At 56.0% G+C, this 20,129-nt stretch overlaps 1 protein-coding gene across 3 annotated transcripts in view; it reads left to right on the top strand.

Annotated features, from left to right (window-relative positions):
• The window catches only part of DOCK11 (dedicator of cytokinesis 11), a 128,920-nt gene that overhangs the window by 75,869 nt on the left and 32,922 nt on the right, over nt 1-20,129 (top strand). For 2 of the 3 annotated variants that reach the window (XM_054388518.1, XM_054388517.1), the window contains exons 35-40: nt 2,720-2,831; nt 2,978-3,044; nt 3,561-3,608; nt 4,108-4,250; nt 5,033-5,148; nt 6,556-6,693. In XM_054388518.1, the coding sequence (XP_054244493.1) occupies nt 2,720-2,831; nt 2,978-3,044; nt 3,561-3,608; nt 4,108-4,250; nt 5,033-5,148; nt 6,556-6,693 (624 nt within the window). Of the gene's footprint in view, nt 1-2,719; nt 2,832-2,977; nt 3,045-3,560; nt 3,609-3,802; nt 3,881-4,107; nt 4,251-5,032; nt 5,149-6,555; nt 6,694-20,129 lie in introns of all 3 variants that reach the window. The other variant, XM_054388516.1, reaches the window with a different exon arrangement.

The following is a 20,129-nucleotide window of genomic DNA, read 5'->3' as shown; positions in this document are numbered from 1 at the left end:
CAGTGCCTAGCACTGGAAGCTGCTTCCCACACGTGGCTGGGAGGCAAAGCACTGCTGAGGTGACCACTGTGACCACTGACTTAAGAGAATTACAGAGTGGTGGGGGCTGGAAGGCATCTCTGGAGATCACCTAGTCCAACCCCATGCTAGAGGAGGATCACCCAGAGTAAATCACACCAGAACCTGTGCAGGTGGGTTTGGAATGCCTTCAGAGCAGGAGACTCCATAACCTCTCTGGGCAGCCTGCTTCAGGGCTCTGGCATCCTCAAAGGGACAAAGTTTTCCCTCCTGTTCCCGTGGCACCTCCTCTGCTCCAGCTTGTGCCCAGTTTTGAGCAGGTGAGGTATTTGTGGGAAAAGCAGCCCCAAACTTGCAGGAGGTGACCACAGTGATGGCTCAGAGCCCCCTCCTCAGGCAGGCTGTCCTCTCCTGGTTGGCAGACTGCACCCATGGAAATGAGGGCTTTGTGCAAACCAGCCTTTGCTTTACCTCAAGGCACTTTCCAGATGTCTTGGGTTGGTGTGAGTCACTTGATGCATCTTTAAAAACTTTGGCCCTTACAAATAAGCATGAGATTATCTGGGCTCCTGTTGGCTCTGCCCTGACATGCTCAGCAGAGGTGAGGCCTTTGAAGCTCTCCCACGTGAAGCAGGAAGCTACAAGACCCAAGTGCAGCCAAAGGCTTGACTCTCATCTGTTCATCTTCCACAAAGCTCTGAGCATAGGCTTCAGTCCTGCTGCCAGGGTCTGCAGAAAGTGGTGGGGCCTGCAGCTCAGCTCCTCCCCACAGCCACACATCCTCTGCTGTATCCTTGAAGGTGCATTTTCCAGTGCCCTTGGAAACAAGTTTCCTGTTAGGGAATCCAGAAACTCATGTGTAAGTAATGCCTCTGGAGAATCACAGAATCACAGAAACATTCAGGGTCGAAAAGACCCTCAGGATCACCAGGTCCAATCCAGAACCCTACTCTGCAAAGTTCACTTCTAAACCATAGCCCCAAGCACCACATCCAAACCACCTTGAAACACAGCCAGGCTTGGGGACTCCACCACCTCCCTGGGCAGCACATTCCAATCCCTGACCACTCTTGCTGGGAAAAATGTTTCCTAATGTCCAGTCTGAACCTACCCAGTTGTAGCTTGAGGCCATTGCCTCTTGTTCTATCTCTAATTACCTATGAGAAGAGACCAGCACCAAACTCTCCACAACCTCCTTTCAGGTAGCTGTAGACAGCCATGAGGTCTCCCTCAGCCTCCTCTTCTCCAGACTAACCATCCCCAGCTCCTTCACTTGCTCTTCATCAGATTCATTCTCCAGGCCCTTCCCAGATTCCTGGCCCTCCTCTGCCCTGGCTCCAGCACCTCCACATCTCTCCTGTATTGAGCTGCTGTATTGAGAAGCCTCAAGGCTGCTCTACAGAGGGGCACATGTTGCTTGTTGCCTGTTCCCTCGGAGTGAGTTGTGTGCTGACTTGATAAGTTTGGCATGGTCAGCAGCACGCTTCTGGCTGTAGTACTGTGTCTCCAGCTCCAAACTGCATGTTTAATTCTCTTTTGTGATGACTCACATCTCCAGCTTGTCCTAAAATAAACAACAAATAGTGTCTGTGGGTTGCTTTCCAAACATGTGAGGCGCAGCTTTAAGGGAAATGTTAAGCTTTGAGCTTAATTGTGTCTGTTTGTAGAAGGGTATAGCTAAAAACCAAAAAATAGTGAAGCTTCAGAAGTTGTGTTTCCCACCACAAAATGCCTCAGCCTCTCCCACACAGATTGACTCACCAGCAGGATTTCATTTCACTTTGCCTAAGCAGGAGACACTTCCAAAAATCAGGGGAGCCCGGGGGAGGAAAATTCTTAATCTGGAATTTCCTGGTGTTTTACTAACAGGCGTTTGGGGTTGCAGTGTATTTCTGCGATAGAAAGCTAGATTTCTGCTTTAAACCTTGGCATGTGATGAACTCTTGTTTGACAGGAGCTGGCTTCAGAAATGCCTGGGAGCTTAGAAGCTGCACAGAGCAGGGAAGTGAGAGTAGGGCTGCCATGTATCTGACTGGATAAGCCATCATCCTCTGCCCATCACCCATCATCCTCTGCCCATCATCGTCATCTGCCCATCACCCATCATCCATCATCCTCTGCCCGTCACCCCTCATCCTCTGCCCATCATCATCCTCTGCCCATCATCATCATCCTCTGCCCATCATCCATCACCCTCTGCCCAGACACCTTTTTCTTCAGGGCAGAGAAGCATTCAGCCACTTGTCCAGGTTCTCCAGGCTGCTCTTCACTGGACAGGCAGCAACCTCAAAACATGGAGAGGGACTTTTTACAAGGGCTTGTTGGAGTAGGCCGAGAGGGAATGGGTTTAAACTGGAGGAGGATACGTTCAGACTGGATATTAGGAAGAAATTCTTTGCAGTAAAAGTAGGGAGACACTGAAACAGGTTGCCCAGGGAAGTTGTGGCTGCCCCCTGTCTGGAGGTGTTCAAGGCCTAGATGGTTGAAACTGGATGATCTTTAAGGTCCCTTCCAACCCAAACCATTGTATGATTCTTTGAGATGTCTCCCAAGCATGGTGCTGTGTGGGTGCACTTGGAAGGGACCAGGAGGAACACTGGCACATCTGGTGTCTGCCAGGTTTGCTGTGCCCATGCTGCATGGCACCTTGCTCTGCCCAGGCCCAGCCCAGGCAGCCAGGGCCCTGTGTGTGTCCCATCAGATCCGCAGAAGCTCCACGAGGAGCAGCGTTTCGCACTGCAGCCGCCTGGACCAGTTTGAGATCCGGACACTCCTCATGTGCTACCTCTACATTGTGAAGATGATCTCTGAAGGTTGGTGGCTCTTGCTCACTGGAGGGCAGCCAGAGAGATGAGAGACCAGCAGCAGCAGTTTTGCTCTGTAAGGTCTCTCTTTAGTAACTATTTTTCAGATCTCAGTGCACTGTTGTTTGCCTTTTTTTTTTTTTTATTCCTTTCAGATACTCTTTTAGCTTACTGGAACAAATTCTCCCCCCAGGAGCTGATCAATGTCCTTGTGCTTCTGGAGTGAGTATCATGAGACTGCCTTTCAAACACTGTGCCTTTGTGCAGGCAGCATTGGCCAAGAGGGAGGCATGGTGGGGTGTGCCTCACAGCGTGCAAGTGGTCCTGTGCAGCAGCAGAACTGTCTGCCCAGGCTGCAGTGGAATGTCCTTCCTCCCTCTGAGGAGGAGCAGGGGTCTGGTGAGGGAGCCTGGTGAAGAGGCAGTGCACTGTGCTTGGTCTGGGCTGTGCAGAGGCTGTCCCACCGCCTGTGGGCAAGCAGAGCTCATGCCACAACCTCCTACCCTAACAGGCACAACCTCCACTTTGCAGTGGGCTTGGTGGAACACATGGGTGAGGAGACAGGGACGTGCCACAGGGTTTGGAAACCAAGGGCGTGAGGTCAAGTGACTTGCACACAGAGACCCAAAGCCTCCTGCACAGAGGAGTGTGGCTGCAGGGGAGGACAGGGCAGATTTGAAAGGTCCTGGATCTTTCCTGGCCTGCAGGGCCTGTAACAAACACGTGTTCTCTTTCTAGGGTGTGCTTATTCCACTTCAGATACGTGGGGAAGAGAAATATTGCCAGGTACTGTACCTCCTGTCTGGGGCTGAGGTGGAGGGGCCGTCCCCTGCTCGTGCCACAGCCCAGGCAGGAAGGGAGGATGCAGCCCCCACCCCTGCCAAGCCGGAAGGAAGCCTGTGGGGCTGGGACTCTGCTCCGTGCTGTGCCCTGAGCAGAGCCCCCTCCTCTTAGCACCCTGCCCCTTCCCTCCCCTCCAGCTCCTGCATGAAACCCCCAGGCCCCAGCGCTCCCGGCTGCCCACGCAGGTCGACAGTGTCCCCCCCAGTCAGCTCCAGGTGAGACACCAGTTGCGTCTCTGCTCCCTGAGATGCTGTCTCAATAACTCCAGGGCCATCTGGCACAAGCCAGACCAGGGTAGCCTGATCGGTCCCCCTGGGACTGTCCGGGATTCACCAGATGAGAGCGATGGAGGGAGGCCAGGCCTCCATCCTGGTGCCTCCTGTCACCCTGCAGCGCTGTGCCACTGCTGCTTGTCCAACCTTGTGCTGCCTCTCCCCTGCAGGGTGCAGGAGGCCTGGTTCTCCAAGCACGCAGGAGCCGAGAGGAAGTCGCAGACGATGCCAGCGCTGCGCAGCAGAGCCGGGGGCATGCAGGTGCGGCTCCAGCATCTGGGCAGCTTGGAGACCTCCTTCACCCTCAACCACAGTATGTACAGCAGAGCTAGGTGGGGCCAGGGGATTCCTCACTCTGCTCCCTGATGAAAACTGCACTTAGCCATTTTCCGCTTGCTGCTTGCTGCTTCAGGGTGTTCAAAGTCTGCAGGATTGCAGTGCTCTCTGCTACACCCTTGGGTGGGGAGGGAGGGGACATTTCTATCGGGTCCTTAAAGATCACTCCTGGGAGTTGGGACTTGCATGGCTTTTTCCTCTCACCTGCCTTGGCTCAGCTCCTTGGCTCAGTATTTGTGAGGTGACGTTTGCCCTCTGTGGATGCAACCTGAGCACCTCGTTCTCTGCCTGACTTCAGTGCCAGTGAGACTAAGGGGAAGTGCTACCCTTGGTTGTCTCAGCTGGCATCAGGCTAAGGCAGCTTCTCTGAATGGAGCTGGCAAATTCAGCTAACCTTACCTCATCCTCAAACCCAGCAAATCATGGAATCATAGAATGTTAGGGGCTGGAAGGGACCTCCCCTGAGTCCAACCCCCCTGTCAAAGCAGGGTCACTCAGGGCAGGTCACACAAGAACACATCCAGGTGGGTTTGGAAAGTCTCCAGAGAAGGAGACTCCACAACCTCTCTGGGTAGCCTGCTCCAGGGCTCTGGTCACTCTTACAGCAAAGACGTTTTTTCTCATGCTGAGGTGGAACTTTTCTGTGTTCTAGTTTGTTTCCAAGTGAAGAGCAAGGGGAGAGCTTTGTCTTTGTGAGTACTGAGACCTTGTGGGAGCTGGAGCACTGAACACTGTTTCCTCCTGGTTTACTTTTCACAGATGCAGGCACCTCAGAAGCAGATATCATGCACCAGGCATTGCTGGAGGGCAACATAGCCACTGAAGTGTGCCTGACAGTCCTGGACACCATCTCTTTTTTCACTCAGAGTTTCAAGGTCAGCATTGAAATCAAAAGGTAGCAGAGTGTGCTGTGTGTCTGTGTGCATGGTGATTGTCTGGAGCCATTCTCCCATGGTGGCAGCTTATGGCAGGCTTTACCAAAGCAGATGGCTTGCAGCTCATTTCTTTTCCACCCAGTTGGGTGTTTCACAAGGTCCCAGAGCATTTGGACACTTACACAATCTTGCAGTTTCTTCAAAACTGTAAGACCACAGAAAATGGGGTGGATGTTTTTGTGTTCTGAGTGTAGGCACTGCAAGAGAAGAAGAGGAAATGTCCATCACGTAGGAGGGAGGGACTAGAGGAAATAGAAATGAAGGCCTAATGTTCTTAGAGCTGTTTTCTACCATAAATTGCCTAGCAGCAAGACCCAGAGTGTCTCTGGGACTGAGGCAGTCCAGCTGTGGTTGGCAGTTCAGACAGGACCAGGACCACTGGTGGAAATCTTCTCCACCACACTCCTGGCAGTCATTGAATCAGAGCCTCTGTGGTGAAGAGAACCCCAGGCTGGCAGCAGAACACTGAACTGCTGTTCCACAAGAGCTCTTCCTCAAAGAGTGGTTGGACAACTCCTGCTCATCACGATGTGTCTTGCAAATGTCACAAGAGCTGCTCTGGATAAGCACAATGAAGGTTTCTCTCCTAGATAAATTGAACATGCAAAGGTCATCATGTCCTCTGCTTCTGTCACTGAGCACCACCACCCTGGTGCATGTGTTAAATTACTTCTTAAAAGTCTGGCAGCAGCAGAAGGGTTTTAGATGCAAGGGTTAGAACTTGGTTGACTTTCCTCAGCTGCCTTTTGTTGGATGTGAGTGTACCACACTGCACTGTGGTTTTTCAACCCACAGGACAGACTGGATTCCCTTCCTCTTTAATAGCCTTCTGCTTTGCTTCTCTGGGTGCAACAGTGTTACCACACACACACACAAGCATGCTCCGTGCTGCAGCACAAGTGCTGAACCTCTTCTTACTGCTAAAGGAGTTCAGCTGAAAAGTATGGATCCTAAATTTACCCTGCTACAAGGTGTGCCAAAAGATACATCTGAGCCAGCCCAAGAATTGCTTGCTGGGAGAAATAAAACTGAAAACAACCAGTGTGATGGTTCTGTTGGTAAGAGCCTCTTTGATTGAAACCAACCCTAGTCAGCTGGTGAAAGTTGTACAGATGGCTGAGTGAAGTCTTGGAGTCAGAGATCAAATACTGGTCTTTTACTCTGCTGTCAAAATAATCTCTGACCAGCTAGTACAGATTCATACCCATTGCCACATCTATTGGCTATACCTTCACTGCAGGCCCTGCTCCTTCAGAACTGATGTCATCAGTTGTGCACAATGATTTCTGTCCTTTCCAGGTCCAGGCCAAACATTTCTGTAAAATAAATTCTCTCCTTGCTTTCCAGACTCAGCTTTTAAGCAATGAGGGCCACAATCCACTCATGAAGAAAGTGTTTGATATTCACCTGGCTTTTCTCAAAAATGGGCAGTCAGAAGCAGCTCTTAAACATGTGTTTGCCTCCCTGAGAGCCTTCATTAGCAAGGTATGTAATGTATAGAAACACTGAGTGCTGGGGGTTGGGAGGGACCTTCACATACATCCCATCCAACCCCCCTGCCAGAGCAGGGTCACCCAGAGCAGGTCACACAGGAGAACATCCAGGTGGGTTTGGAAAGTCTCCAGAGAAGAAGACTCCACAACCTCCCTGGGCAGCCTGCTCCAGGGCTCCAGCACCTTCACACCAAAGGAGTTTCTCCTCATGTTGAGGTAGAACTTCCTGGGTTCAGTTTGTGTCCATTGTCCCTTGTTCTATCACAGGACACCACTGAAAAGAGCCTGGTCTCTTTTTCTTGGCACCCACCCCTCAGATATTTATAAACATTGATCAGATCTTCTCCCAGTCTGCTCTTTATTCAGACTGAACATGAGTCCAGAGGTGCAGGAGAATGTGGGTAGGTGTGACAGAAGAGACCAGTATGCTTTCACTCCTGTTAAACTGAGATATGGTGAGGTTTCCCAGAATCACAGAATGGTGAGGCTTGGAAGTGACCTCTGGAGATCATCCAGTCCAACCCCCTGACAGAGCAAGATCACCCAGAGTAAACCCCACACAAACACATCCAGTTGGGTTTGGAATGCCTCCCAAGATGGAGACTCCACAACCTCTCTGGGCAGCCTGCTCTAGTGCTCTGCCCCCCTCAAAGTGAAGAACTTTTTCCTTTGGTTTATGTGAAACCTCCTGTTTTAGAAAATAGGTTTCAAGCCAGCCCAATTTGTCTGTTTCAACAATTATTTATTTGTTGGATGTGGGAAACAGAAAGTGAAATCAGGAGGAATTCCCTCACCTCCCTTGGTCACACAGCTGCTGTTCAGGAGTAGTATGTGTTAGACCAAAAGCTGTGGTGCTTGTGTCTTTGCCCCAGCCTCTCTGTATTGCTGAGAGTGCTAGTGCTTCGATAATACTTGGACTGCCAAGCTGCTCCTCTTCCACTGTGTTTGAAACAGCAGTACCTGCTGAACCTCTGTCTGCACTTCTCTGGGCTGTGGTGCACAGCAAGCAGCCCTGCAGAGAAGGACTTGAGGGTGCTGGTGGGGGAGAAGCTGGACAGGAGCCAGCAATGGGCACTGGAAGCCCAGAAGGCCAAGGGCAGCCTGGGCTGCATCCAAAGCAGTGTGGGCAGAGCTGGAGAGAGAGGATCCTGCCCCTCTGCTCTGCTCTGCTCTGGGGAGACCTCACCTGCAGGGCTGGGGCCAGCTGTGGAGCCTTCAACACAGGAAGGACGTGGATCTGATGGAGAGGGTACAGAAGAGGGCCACAAAGCTGACTGGCAGGGCTGGAGCACCTCTGCTATGGGGACAGGCTGAGGGAGTTGGGGCTGCTTAGCCTGGAGAAGAGAAGGCTCCAAGGAGACCTCAGAGCTGCATTTCAAGATCTGCAGGGGAGCTCCAGGCAGGCTGGGGAGGGACTGTTCAGAAGGGGCTGTGGGGATAGGACGAGAGGCAATGGTTTGAAAGTGGAGCAGGGCAGAGTTAGGTTGGACATCAGGAGGGAGTTGTGCACAGTGAGGCTGGTGAGACACTGGCACAGGCTGCCCAGGGAGGTGGTTGAGGCTCCATCCCTGGAGACATTCAAGCTGAGCCTGGCTGTGTCCCTGTGCAGCCTGCTCTAGCTGGAGGTGTCCCTGCTGCCTGCAGGGGGGTTGGACAAGATGCTCTTTGAGGCTCCCTTCCAACCTGAAGCAATCTGTGAATCTGTGGTTAACCCCCTGAGCTTGAGCAGTGTCAAAGCCACACCTCACCACATCAGAGCAGTGAGTGATGCTGTTGCAGACATTTCCCTTCATGCTGGTCAAAATCTGCCACTTCTCATCAGTACATTTCCAAGATCAGCTGTGCACACAAACTCCCTTCCTGCCAAACTGAACCCTCTCAAATCACTTGAGTGCAATATTTCATTCATGAGGTTAGTCCATGTGGTGTGAGGTTGCAGCTAGGCACAGCACAAGTCTGTGAATGATGCAGCAAAGTGTTCCTTCAAAGGAGGTCTTGCATTAGTTACCAAGGGAAGTTTGCTTAAAGGAAGAGACTGATGAATGGTTTTTCAAAGGTGGAAAATCTGTTAGGCACATTTCACTCACTCAAAGCCAGGAACCAGTGTGATTTAGCTGTGATGTTTAGGACAAGAGAAAAGGGCCTCAAATTGCACGAGGGGAGGTTTAGGCTGGACATGAGAAAAAAATTCTTCACTGAAAGGGTTCTCAAAGCCTGGCACAGGCTGCCCAGGGAGGTGATTGAATGCCCATCCCTGGGGGTGTTTCAGAGAGGCAGAACCATAGCACCATAGAATGGTCTGGGCTGGAAGGGACCTCCAAAGCTCATCCAGTCCAACCCCCCTGCAGTCAGCAGGGACATCCTCCACTAGATCATGTTGTCCAGAGCCCTGTCCAGCCTCACCTTGAATATCTCCAGGGATGGAGTCTCAACCACCTCCCTGGGCAACCTGTTGTAGTGTTCCAACACCCTCATAGTAAAGAACTTGTTCTCACATCCAATCTCAATCTGCTCTGCTCTGGTTTGAAGCCATTGCCTCTTGTCCTGTCCCTGCAGGCCTTTGCAAACAGTCTCTCTCCAGCCTTCTTGTAGCCCCTTCAGGTCCTGGCAGGCTGCTGTTGGGTCTCCCCAGAGCCTTCTCTTCTCTAGGCTGAACACCCCCAGCTCCCTCAGCCTGTCCCCATAGCAGAGCTGCTCCAACCCCCTGATCATTTTGTGGCCCTCCTCTGTAACCCCTCCACCAGGTCCAAGTCCTTGTGTTGAGGGCTCCAGACCTGCACACAGTACTCCAGCTGAGGTCTCAGCCTAGCAGAGCAAAGTGGCAGAATCACCTCTCTGGCTCTCTGGAAATGGGCTGGATGCAGCCCAGGATGTTATTTGCCTTCTGTGCTGCAAGTGCACCACAGAGATGTGGTGCTGAGGGCCACAGTTTAGCCCCAGCCTTGGCATAGTTAGAGAAGGGTTGGACTCAATGATCTTAGCTTTTCCCACCAAAATGATTCTGTGATTATGTCTAGGGCTGAATTTTGGATTGCCGTAAGCAAAGTCATGAGAGGCAGCAAATGCAGAAATCTTCCTAGCTGCCTGGCTCGAGACAGTGTGGTCTCCTCTGAGCTGTTCCTCCAAGGGCTTCTCAAAGCCTTCTGGTTCAGGAGCTGGCACTGCCAGGGATCCATTTTTCTACAGGGTTGTTTCACAAGTATTTATTGCTCTACCTTTCTTTTGGCTTTCCTCCTTGCCTGCTTAAGCCTTGAGATCCACCCTGCTGCCCATCTGCACACACCCTGCTCAGACACAGCCTTTCTGCAAGTCTCTTCCCTTGCTAGTCAAAGATTTGTTTAGCCAGGGAATATTTGTTCTGTGCTTCAGCAAACAATGGACCTTCCCTGGCAGAAATCTTCTGTGCTGGTTTAAATGCCAAGGCCAACCTGCACGCCCACTCAATTTGGTTTTACCATCAGCCCTCAAAACCTGGAGCCCTTCAGGGATTCTGCAGCCCTTCAGGGGTCCTGGAGCCCTTCAGGAATCCTGGAGCCCTTCAGGGATTCTGCAGCCCTTCAGGGGTCCTGCAGCCCTTCAGGAATCCTGGAGCCCTTCAGGGATTCTGCAGCCCTTCAGGAATCCTGGAGCCCTTCAGAGATTCTGCAGCCCTTCAGGGATCCTGGAGCAGTTCAGGGATCCTGAAGCCCTTCAGGGGTTCCATGCTTGCTTTCCAAAGGTCCCTTACAGCCCCCAGGCTGCTGCAAGGAGGGGCAGCAGGGTCACTTGCTGGGATTGATGCCAACCTGAATCCATGCTGCAGTTAGCAGCCTGGGCCTCAGAGAAGTGCAAGATTGGTTTCACTTGTCCTCTCCCATTTCCCCTATTGCAGGATGCAGTGTTGCTTCTGTAAAAGCAAGATAGGAGCCCAGCAGATGGTATCTATAAGGAAGTGTGTTCTTTGCCAACTCCAAAACCACACAAGTCCCAAACTTCCTTTTAAGTTCTCTGAAGGACTTTTCTGAGGACCGAAGTGATGTTAAAATATATGAGGGTGTCACTGCAGTTCATGGAATCAAAGAATGGGTTGAGTTGGAAGGGACCTCAAAGCTCATCCAGTTCCAACCCCCTGCCATGGGCAGGGACACCTCCCCCCAGCCCAGCTTGCTCAAGGCCTCATCCAGCCTGGCCTTCAACACCTCCAGGGAGGAAGCAGCCACAGCCTCCCTGGGCAACCTGTGCCAGTCTCTCCCCACCCTCACTGCAAAGAATTTCTTCCTCATCTCCAGTCTCAGTCTCCCCTCTCCCAGCTCAAAACCATTGTCTCTCATCCTGGCACTCCCAGCCGTTCTCCAAAGTCGCTCTCCTGTAGCCCCTTCAGGTCCTGGAAGGCTGCTCTGAGGTCTCCCTGGAGCCTTCTCTTCTCCAGCCTGAACAGTCTCAACTCTCCCAGCCTGTCCCCACAGGGGAGCTTCTCCAGCCCTCTGATCATCTTGGTGGCCTCCTCTGGCCCCTCTCCAGCAGCTCCAGGTCCTTCTTGTGCTGGGGGCCCCAGCAGTGGAGGCAGTGCTGCAGGTGGGTTGTGAGCAGAGCAGAGCAGAGGGGCAGAATCCCCTCCATCCACAACCACCCACAAGTGCAAGGGTTGCAGGTTCTCCTGCAAGAGTGTTTGGCAATATGAGAGCTGCACTGCTCTGGGTTGCATGTCACCTTTAGCTGTACAGTTGTGGTAAGTTCAAGGAAACCAAACTTGATTTACACCTTTGACACAGCAGGAATGGACAGTTTGTCATTTTTATGGCTAATAATTGCCATGGAAAGAATCAAGAATCCCTCTCTTCTCTAGGGTCACAGCAAATGGTTGCTGGAGCTAAAAATAAATAAAAAGGAGACTTTAGTTTTTTTTTTTTGTATCCCCAAACCTGGTTTAAAAATAGCTTGCCCTCTAAATCTGGTTGCTTGATAGGCAAAAGCCTTCCAAATGAAATGTCATGAGAAAGCCAAGAACAAACAAATTCTGTAACTGTTTGCAGATTTGGTTTTGGTTTCAGAATGAATCCCTCTTGCATGCCTGTCTGCTGGGAATGTGGGAGGAAGGCTGGGAAGAAGCAAGACAAGCTAGATGGCTCCTCTTTTGTACTCCAGGGTTGTTTTTCTTTTTTATCAGCTATGTCCTCCTTTTCAGAGCATCACTTCCGGGTAAATAGATTTACACATGCTTGGGAATGGTCTTGAAAGTAAAGGTTAGGAAGGAAAACATGGATAGAGGAGGGGCTGAGCTGATTTGCTCTGCATTAAAGAGCAGCTCAGACACATGGGTGTGGGCTTGATGGCAACCCCATGGAAAAGGCATCTCCATGCCTGGCTGGCCCTTGGTGTGCTGGCACTGGTAGGGCACATTAGAGGCATCACAAATCCCAAGCCTTGAAGGACTTGGCCAGCAGAGCCTTGCTGCTTTCCTTCATCATTCCATCTGGGAAGCTGTCCCCTGGCTGTTAGCAGTTCCCTGGCTGTTAGCAGTTCCTGTGGCCACGTCAGGCTGTGCTTTCCCTCCCCAGCAGCATGCTTACAGCCTTCCCTGCAGCTGGTGAAGGGCACTTGGAATGGCCTGCCTGCTGCTGTGACTGACCTGTCCTCATGTTCCTTTTGTGCTGAGGCTTCTCTGGGAGCTGCTCACTGCACTGAGTCCTGCTCTGGCCCTTTGTCTTAGGGCTGGATCAGAAATGTGCTCCTCCAGGGCACTGGTTCACACCTTTCCCCAGCTCATGTTCTCCTGCCAGCTGGACAGCTGCAGGCAGCACTTGGCTAGACCTCCAGCAGGTAGATACCCTTGGGTCTGCTGCCCTGAACTTGGCATCAGGAACAATTGCATCTGTGGGCTTGCTCTCCAGAATCATAAAGTTGTTAGGGTTGGAAGGGACCTCAAGGATCATCCAGCTCCAACCCCCATGCCATGGGCAGGGACACCTCACACTAGAGCAGGTTGCTCAGAACCACATCCAGCCTGGCTGCAAAAACCTCCAGGGAGGAGCTGTGTGGGGACACAGGTTCCCTAGGAACAGGGCACACAGGTTTTCCTCTAGGTCTGGTGCAGTGTGGAGGGCAGTGCACAGGGAGGGCTTCTTCTGCAGCAGATTCCAAGGCAGTTTTTCTCCCTAGCATGAGGTTGGAAATGTCTGCACAGCCTCTGTGGCAAGCAGTGGTGCCTGCTGAGAGCAAGTGCCAGCCAGAGCTTCTTGGCCAGTCCTGTGCATGCCCAATCACACATCACTGTGGCCAGCTTTGGGTTCAGCCTGGCTCTGAGTGTGACCACATCTGACTGGGGAGCAGGATTGCATCACAACAAGCAGCAGTTACTTAACAGCCCCTTTCCAAGTGCACACGTGGGCCTCTCGGCCCCCTCCTGCTCTTCCTGCTCTTTCTCACATGTTCTTGGCCAGAGGGGAAGGCCAGCACCCAGCAGGGGTGTGCAGCATCTCTCACCTCACCAAACAACTGCTTCCAAGCTGGGCTCTGGGGTCAAGCTCAGCTGTGCCTGAAGAGCAGGCAGCTGCAGTGGTGCCCTTGTCCCTTAGGCAGGTGGTTCCCTGCCAGAGTGGGGACCACCAGCTTGTCTGTCTGGCCATGCTCATGAGTGTTTGGGCAGTGTCTTCATGCAGCCTGGAAACCTGTGTAGCCCAGTGGTGTAGTCTTGCTAGCCACAGCTCCTAGATTCCTCTTTTGAGACCCTGTCACCAGCATGCCATGGTGGTGGTCACAGCAGTGGCTACATCTGAATCATATGTGCTTAATGCAAGGAGTAGAGGGCCATGGTAACAGCTCCAGGCTTTGACTGGGAAGATCTCTCCCTGTAAGAGTTCAAAGCCAGGCTTTGACTGGGGCCTGGAGTAGCCTGGTCTAGGGAAAGGTGTCCCTGCCCATGGCAGGGGATTGGAACTGGATGATCTTTAAGGTCCCTTTCATCCCAAACCATTCTATGGATCCATGATCACAGAATTGAGAGGGTTGGAAGGGACCTCTGGAGATCCAGTCCATCCCCCTGCCCCAGCAGGGTCATCCACAGCAGCTTACCCAGGATCACAATATCCAGGTGGGTTTGGAACCTCTCCAGAGGAGACTCCACAACCTCTCTGGGCAGCCTGCTCCAGGGCTCCAGCACCCTCACATCAAATAAGTTTCTCCTTTATGTTCAAGTAAAACCTCCTGTGCTCTGTTTGTGCCTATTGCCCCTTATCCTATCACTGGCCAGCACTGAAAAGAGCCCAGCCCCATCCTCTTGACCCCCACCTTTTAGATACTGATCAGCATTGATCAGATCCCCTCTCAGCCTTCTCTTCTCCAGGCTAAACATCCCCAGGGCTCTCAGGCTTCCTTTGTAAGAGAAATGCTCCAGGCCCCTCTTTGGGACCCTCCATTGGACTCTCTCCAGCAGGTGCCTGTCTTCCTTGAATGGAGAAGCCCAGAACTGCACAAAATACTCCAGGTGTGGCCTCACCAGGGCAGAGTAGAGGGAGAGGAGAACCTCTCTCAACCTGCTGGCTACACTCTTCTTCCTGCTCTCCAAACAGCACTGTCCTTGTTGGCCAAACTGTGGGTGACAGCTCTGACAGTATTCACTGACATCTCTCGTGGGGAGCAGGTGGGAGGGCAGATGGGAGTGGCCCCATGTGGACAATTGGATCTTGAAGTTGCTGAGCACATCTTTCCTCTGAAGCTCTGAAGGCATGGTTGTGTCTGTTGGCTCTTTGCCAGGGAGTCCCCTGGGGCTGGACCCCAGCTGCAGCATAGAGAGCAGCTCTGGGAGGTGTTGGGGTCACCCTGCTGCAGCCAGGCCCCCAATGCAGCAGAGGGCAGCTCTGGGAGGTGTTGGGGTCACCCTGCTGCAGCCAGGCCCCCAATGCAGCAGAGGACAGCTCTGGGAGGTGTTGGGGTCATCGTGCTGCAGCCAGGTCCCCAGTGCAGCAGAGGGCAGCTCTGGGAGGTGTTGGGGTCACCCTGCTGCAGCCAGGTCCCCAGTGCAGCAGAGGACAGCTCTGAGGGTGTTGGGGTCACCCTGCTGCAGCCAGGTCCCCAATGCAGCAGAGGGCAGCTCTGGGAGGTGTTGGGGTCACCCTGCTGCAGCCAGGTCCCCAATGCAGCAGAGGGCAGCTCTGAGGGTGTTGGGGTCACCCTGCTGCAGCCAGGTCCCCAATGCAGCAGAGGACAGCTCTGGGAGGTGTTGGGGTCACCCTGCTGCAGCCAGGTCCCCAATGCAGCAGAGGCAGCTCTGGGAGGTGTTGGGGTCACCCTGCTGCAGCCAGGTCCCCAATGCAGCAGAGGCAGCTCTGGGAGGTGTTGGGGTCACCCTGCTGCAGCCAGGTCCCCAGTGCAGCAGAGGACAGCTCTGGGAGGTGTTGGGGTCACCCTGCTGCAGCCAGGTCCCCAATGCAGCAGAGGACAGCTCTGGAGGGTGTTGGGGTCACCCTGCTGCAGCCAGGTCCCCAATGCAGCAGAGGACAGCTCTGAGGGTGTTGGGGTCACCCTGCTGCAGCCAGGTCCCCAATGCAGCAGAGGGCAGCTCTGGGAGGTGTTGGGGTCACCCTGCTGCAGCCAGGTCCCCAATGCAGCAGAGGGCAGCTCTGGGAGGTGTTGGGGTCACCCTGCTGCAGCCAGGTCCCCAATGCAGCAGAGGGCAGCTCTGGGAGGTGTTGGGGTCACCCTGCTGCAGCCAGGTCCCCAATGCAGCAGAGGACAGCTCTGGGAGGTGTTGGGGTCACCCTGCTGCAGCCAGGTCCCCAATGCAGCAGAGGGCAGCTCTGGGAGGTGTTGGGGTCACCCTGCTGCAGCCAGGTCCCCAATGCAGCAGAGGGCAGCTCTGGGAGGTGTTGGGGTCACCCTGCTGCAGCCAGGTCCCCAGTGCAGCAGAGGGCAGCTCTGGGAGGTGTTGGGGTCACCCTGCTGCAGCCAGGTCCCCAATGCAGCAGAGGGCAGCTCTGGGAGGTGTTGGGGTCACCCTGCTGCAGCCAGGTCCCCAATGCAGCAGAGGGCAGCTCTGAGGGTGTTGGGGTCACCCTGCTGCAGCCAGGTCCCCAGTGCAGCAGAGGGCAGCTCTGGGAGGTGTTGGGGTCACCCTGCTGCAGCCAGGTCCCCAATGCAGCAGAGGGCAGCTCTGGGAGGTGTTGGGGTCACCCTGCTGCAGCCAGGTCCCCAATGCAGCAGAGGGCAGCTCTGGGAGGTGTTGGGGTCACCCTGCTGCAGCCAGGTCCCCATGCAGCAGAGGCAGCTCTGGAGGTGTTGGGTCACCCTGCTGCAGCCAGGTCCCATGCAGCAGAGGCAGCTCTGGGGTGTTGGGGTCACCCTGCTGCAGCCAGGTCCCCAATGCAGCAGAGGGCAGCTCTGGGAGGTGTTGGGGTCACCCTGCTGCAGCCAGGTCCCCAATGCAGCAGAGGGCAGCTCTGGGAGGTGTTGGGGTCACCCTGCTGCAGCCAGGTCCCCAATGCAGCAGAGGACAGCTCTGGGAGGTGTTGGGGTCACCCTGCTGCAGCCAGGTCCCCAATGCAGCAGAGGGCAGCTCTGGGAGGTGTTGGGGTCACCCTGCTGCAGCCAGGTCCCCAATGCAGCAGAGGGCAGCTCTGAGGGTGTTGGGGTCACCCTGCTGCAGCCAGGTCCCCAATGCAGCAGAGGGCAGCTCTGGGAGGTGTTGGGGTCACCCTGCTGCAGCCAGGTCCCCAATGCAGCAGAGGGCAGCTCTGGGAGGTGTTGGGGTCACCCTGCTGCAGCCAGGTCCCCAATGCAGCAGAGGGCAGCTCTGGGAGGTGTTGGGGTCACCCTGCTGCAGCCAGGTCCCCAATGCAGCAGAGGACAGCTCTGGGAGGTGTTGGGGTCACCCTGCTGCAGCCAGGTCCCCAGTGCAGCAGAGGGCAGCTCTGGGAGGTGTTGGGGTCACCCTGCTGCAGCCAGGTCCCCAGTGCAGCAGAGGGCAGCTCTGGGAGGTGTTGGGGTCACCCTGCTGCAGCCAGGTCCCCAATGCAGCAGAGGACAGCTCTGGGAGGTGTTGGGGTCACCCTGCTGCAGCCAGGTCCCCAATGCAGCAGAGGATAGCTCTGAGGGTGTTGGGGTCACCCTGCTGCAGCCAGGTCCCCAGTGCAGCAGAGGACAGCTCTGGGAGGTGTTGGGGTCACCCTGCTGCAGCCAGGTCCCCAATGCAGCAGAGGACAGCTCTGGGAGGTGTTGGGGTCACCCTGCTGCAGCCAGGTCCCCAGTGCAGCAGAGGGCAGCTCTGGGAGGTGTTGGGGTCACCCTGCTGCAGCCAGGTCCCCATGCAGCAGAGGCAGCTCTGAGGTGTTGGGTCACCCTGCTGCAGCCAGGTCCCCAATGCAGCAGAGGCAGCTCTGAGGTGTTGGGGTCACCCTGCTGCAGCCAGGTCCCCAGTGCAGCAGAGGGCAGCTCTGGGAGGTGTTGGGGTCACCCTGCTGCAGCCAGGTCCCCAATGCAGCAGAGGGCAGCTCTGGGAGGTGTTGGGGTCACCCTGCTGCAGCCAGGTCCCCAATGCAGCAGAGGGCAGCTCTGGGAGGTGTTGGGGTCACCCTGCTGCAGCCAGGTCCCCAGTGCAGCAGAGGGCAGCTCTGGGAGGTGTTGGGGTCACCCTGCTGCAGCCAGGTCCCCAGTGCAGCAGAGGGCAGCTCTGGGAGGTGTTGGGGTCACCCTGCTGCAGCCAGGTCCCCAATGCAGCAGAGGACAGCTCTGGGAGGTGTTGGGGTCACCCTGCTGCAGCCAGGTCCCCAATGCAGCAGAGGCAGCGCTGAGGGTGTTGGGGTCACCCTGCTGCAGCCAGGTCCCCAATGCAGCAGAGGACAGCTCTGGGAGGTGTTGGGGTCACCCTGCTGCAGCCAGGTCCCCAATGCAGCAGAGGGCAGCTCTGGGAGGTGTTGGGGTCACCCTGCTGCAGCCAGGTCCCCAATGCAGCAGAGGGCAGCTCTGGGAGGTGTTGGGGTCACCCTGCTGCAGCCAGGTCCCCAATGCAGCAGAGGGCAGCTCTGGGAGGTGTTGGGGTCACCCTGCTGCAGCCAGGTCCCCAATGCAGCAGAGGACAGCTCTGGGAGGTGTTGGGGTCACCCTGCTGCAGCCAGGTCCCCAATGCAGCAGAGGGCAGCTCTGGGAGGTGTTGGGGTCACCCTGCTGCAGCCAGGTCCCCAATGCAGCAGAGGACAGCTCTGGGAGGTGTTGGGGTCACCCTGCTGCAGCCAGGTCCCCAATGCAGCAGAGGACAGCTCTGGGAGGTGTTGGGGTCACCCTGCTGCAGCCAGGTCCCCAGTGCAGCAGAGGGCAGCTCTGGGAGGTGTTGGGGTCACCCTGCTGCAGCCAGGTCCCCAATGCAGCAGAGGGCAGCTCTGGGAGGTGTTGGGGTCACCCTGCTGCAGCCAGGTCCCCAATGCAGCAGAGGACAGCTCTGGGAGGTGTTGGGGTCACCCTGCTGCAGCCAGGTCCCCAATGCAGCAGAGGACAGCTCTGAGGGTGTTGGGGTCACCCTGCTGCAGCCAGGTCCCCAATGCAGCAGAGGACAGCTCTGGGAGGTGTTGGGGTCACCCTGCTGCAGCCAGGTCCCCAATGCAGCAGAGGACAGCTCTGGGAGGTGTTGGGGTCACCCTGCTGCAGCCAGGTCCCCAATGCAGCAGAGGGCAGCTCTGGGAGGTGTTGGGGTCACCCTGCTGCAGCCAGGTCCCCAATGCAGCAGAGGGCAGCTCTGGGAGGTGTTGGGGTCACCCTGCTGCAGCCAGGTCCCCAATGCAGCAGAGGGCAGCTCTGGGAGGTGTTGGGGTCACCCTGCTGCAGCCAGGTCCCCAGTGCAGCAGAGGACAGCTCTGGGAGGTGTTGGGGTCACCCTGCTGCAGCCAGGTCCCCAGTGCAGCAGAGGGCAGCTCTGGGAGGTGTTGGGGTCACCCTGCTGCAGCCAGGTCCCCAATGCAGCAGAGGACAGCTCTGGGAGGTGTTGGGGTCACCCTGCTGCAGCCAGGTCCCCAATGCAGCAGAGGGCAGCTCTGGGAGGTGTTGGGGTCACCCTGCTGCAGCCAGGTCCCCAATGCAGCAGAGGGCAGCTCTGGGAGGTGTTGGGGTCACCCTGCTGCAGCCAGGTCCCCAATGCAGCAGAGGGCAGCTCTGGGAGGTGTTGGGGTCACCCTGCTGCAGCCAGGTCCCCAATGCAGCAGAGGACAGCTCTGGGAGGTGTTGGGGTCACCCTGCTGCAGCCAGGTCCCCAATGCAGCAGAGGGCAGCTCTGGGAGGTGTTGGGGTCACCCTGCTGCAGCCAGGTCCCCAATGCAGCAGAGGGCAGCTCTGGGAGGTGTTGGGGTCACCCTGCTGCAGCCAGGTCCCCAATGCAGCAGAGGGCAGCTCTGGGAGGTGTTGGGGTCACCCTGCTGCAGCCAGGTCCCCAATGCAGCAGAGGGCAGCTCTGGGAGGTGTTGGGGTCACCCTGCTGCAGCCAGGTCCCCAATGCAGCAGAGGGCAGCTCTGGGAGGTGTTGGGGTCACCCTGCTGCAGCCAGGTCCCCAGTGCAGCAGAGGACAGCTCTGGGAGGTGTTGGGGTCACCCTGCTGCAGCCAGGTCCCCAATGCAGCAGAGGGCAGCTCTGGGAGGTGTTGGGGTCACCCTGCTGCAGCCAGGTCCCCAATGCAGCAGAGGACAGCTCTGGGAGGTGTTGGGGTCACCCTGCTGCAGCCAGGTCCCCAGTGCAGCAGAGGGCAGCTCTGGGAGGTGTTGGGGTCACCCTGCTGCAGCCAGGTCCCCAGTGCAGCAGAGGACAGCTCTGGGAGGTGTTGGGGTCATCCTGCTGCAGCCAGGCCCCCAATGCAGCAGAGGACAGCTCTGAGGGTGTTGGGGTCACCCTGCTGCAGCCAGGTCCCCAGTGCAGCAGAGGGCAGCTCTGGGAGGTGTTGGGGTCATCCTGCTGCAGCCAGGTCCCCAATGCAGCAGAGGGCAGCTCTGGGAGGTGTTGGGGTCACCCTGCTGCAGCCAGGTCCCCAATGCAGCAGAGGGCAGCTCTGGGAGGTGTTGGGGTCACCCTGCTGCAGCCAGGTCCCCAGTGCAGCAGAGGACAGCTCTGAGGGTGTTGGGGTCACCCTGCTGCAGCCAGGTCCCCAGTGCAGCAGAGGGCAGCTCTGGGAGGTGTTGGGGTCACCCTGCTGCAGCCAGGTCCCCAGTGCAGCAGAGGACAGCTCTGGGAGGTGTTGGGGTCACCCTGCTGCAGCCAGGTCCCCAGTGCAGCAGAGAGCAGCTCTGGGAGGTGTTGGGGTCACCCTGCTGCAGCCAGGTCCCCAATGCAGCAGAGGACAGCTCTGAGGGTGTTGGGGTCACCCTGCTGCAGCCAGGTCCCCAGTGCAGCAGAGGGCAGCTCTGGGAGGTGTTGGGGTCACCCTGCTGCAGCCAGGTCCCCAGTGCAGCAGAGGACAGCTCTGGGAGGTGTTGGGTCAC

This window comes from Indicator indicator, chromosome 17 (genome assembly GCF_027791375.1).
Source record: "Indicator indicator isolate 239-I01 chromosome 17, UM_Iind_1.1, whole genome shotgun sequence".
Classification (NCBI taxonomy): domain Eukaryota; kingdom Metazoa; phylum Chordata; class Aves; order Piciformes; family Indicatoridae; genus Indicator; species Indicator indicator.
This window is presented reverse-complemented; position numbering and strand designations above follow the sequence as displayed.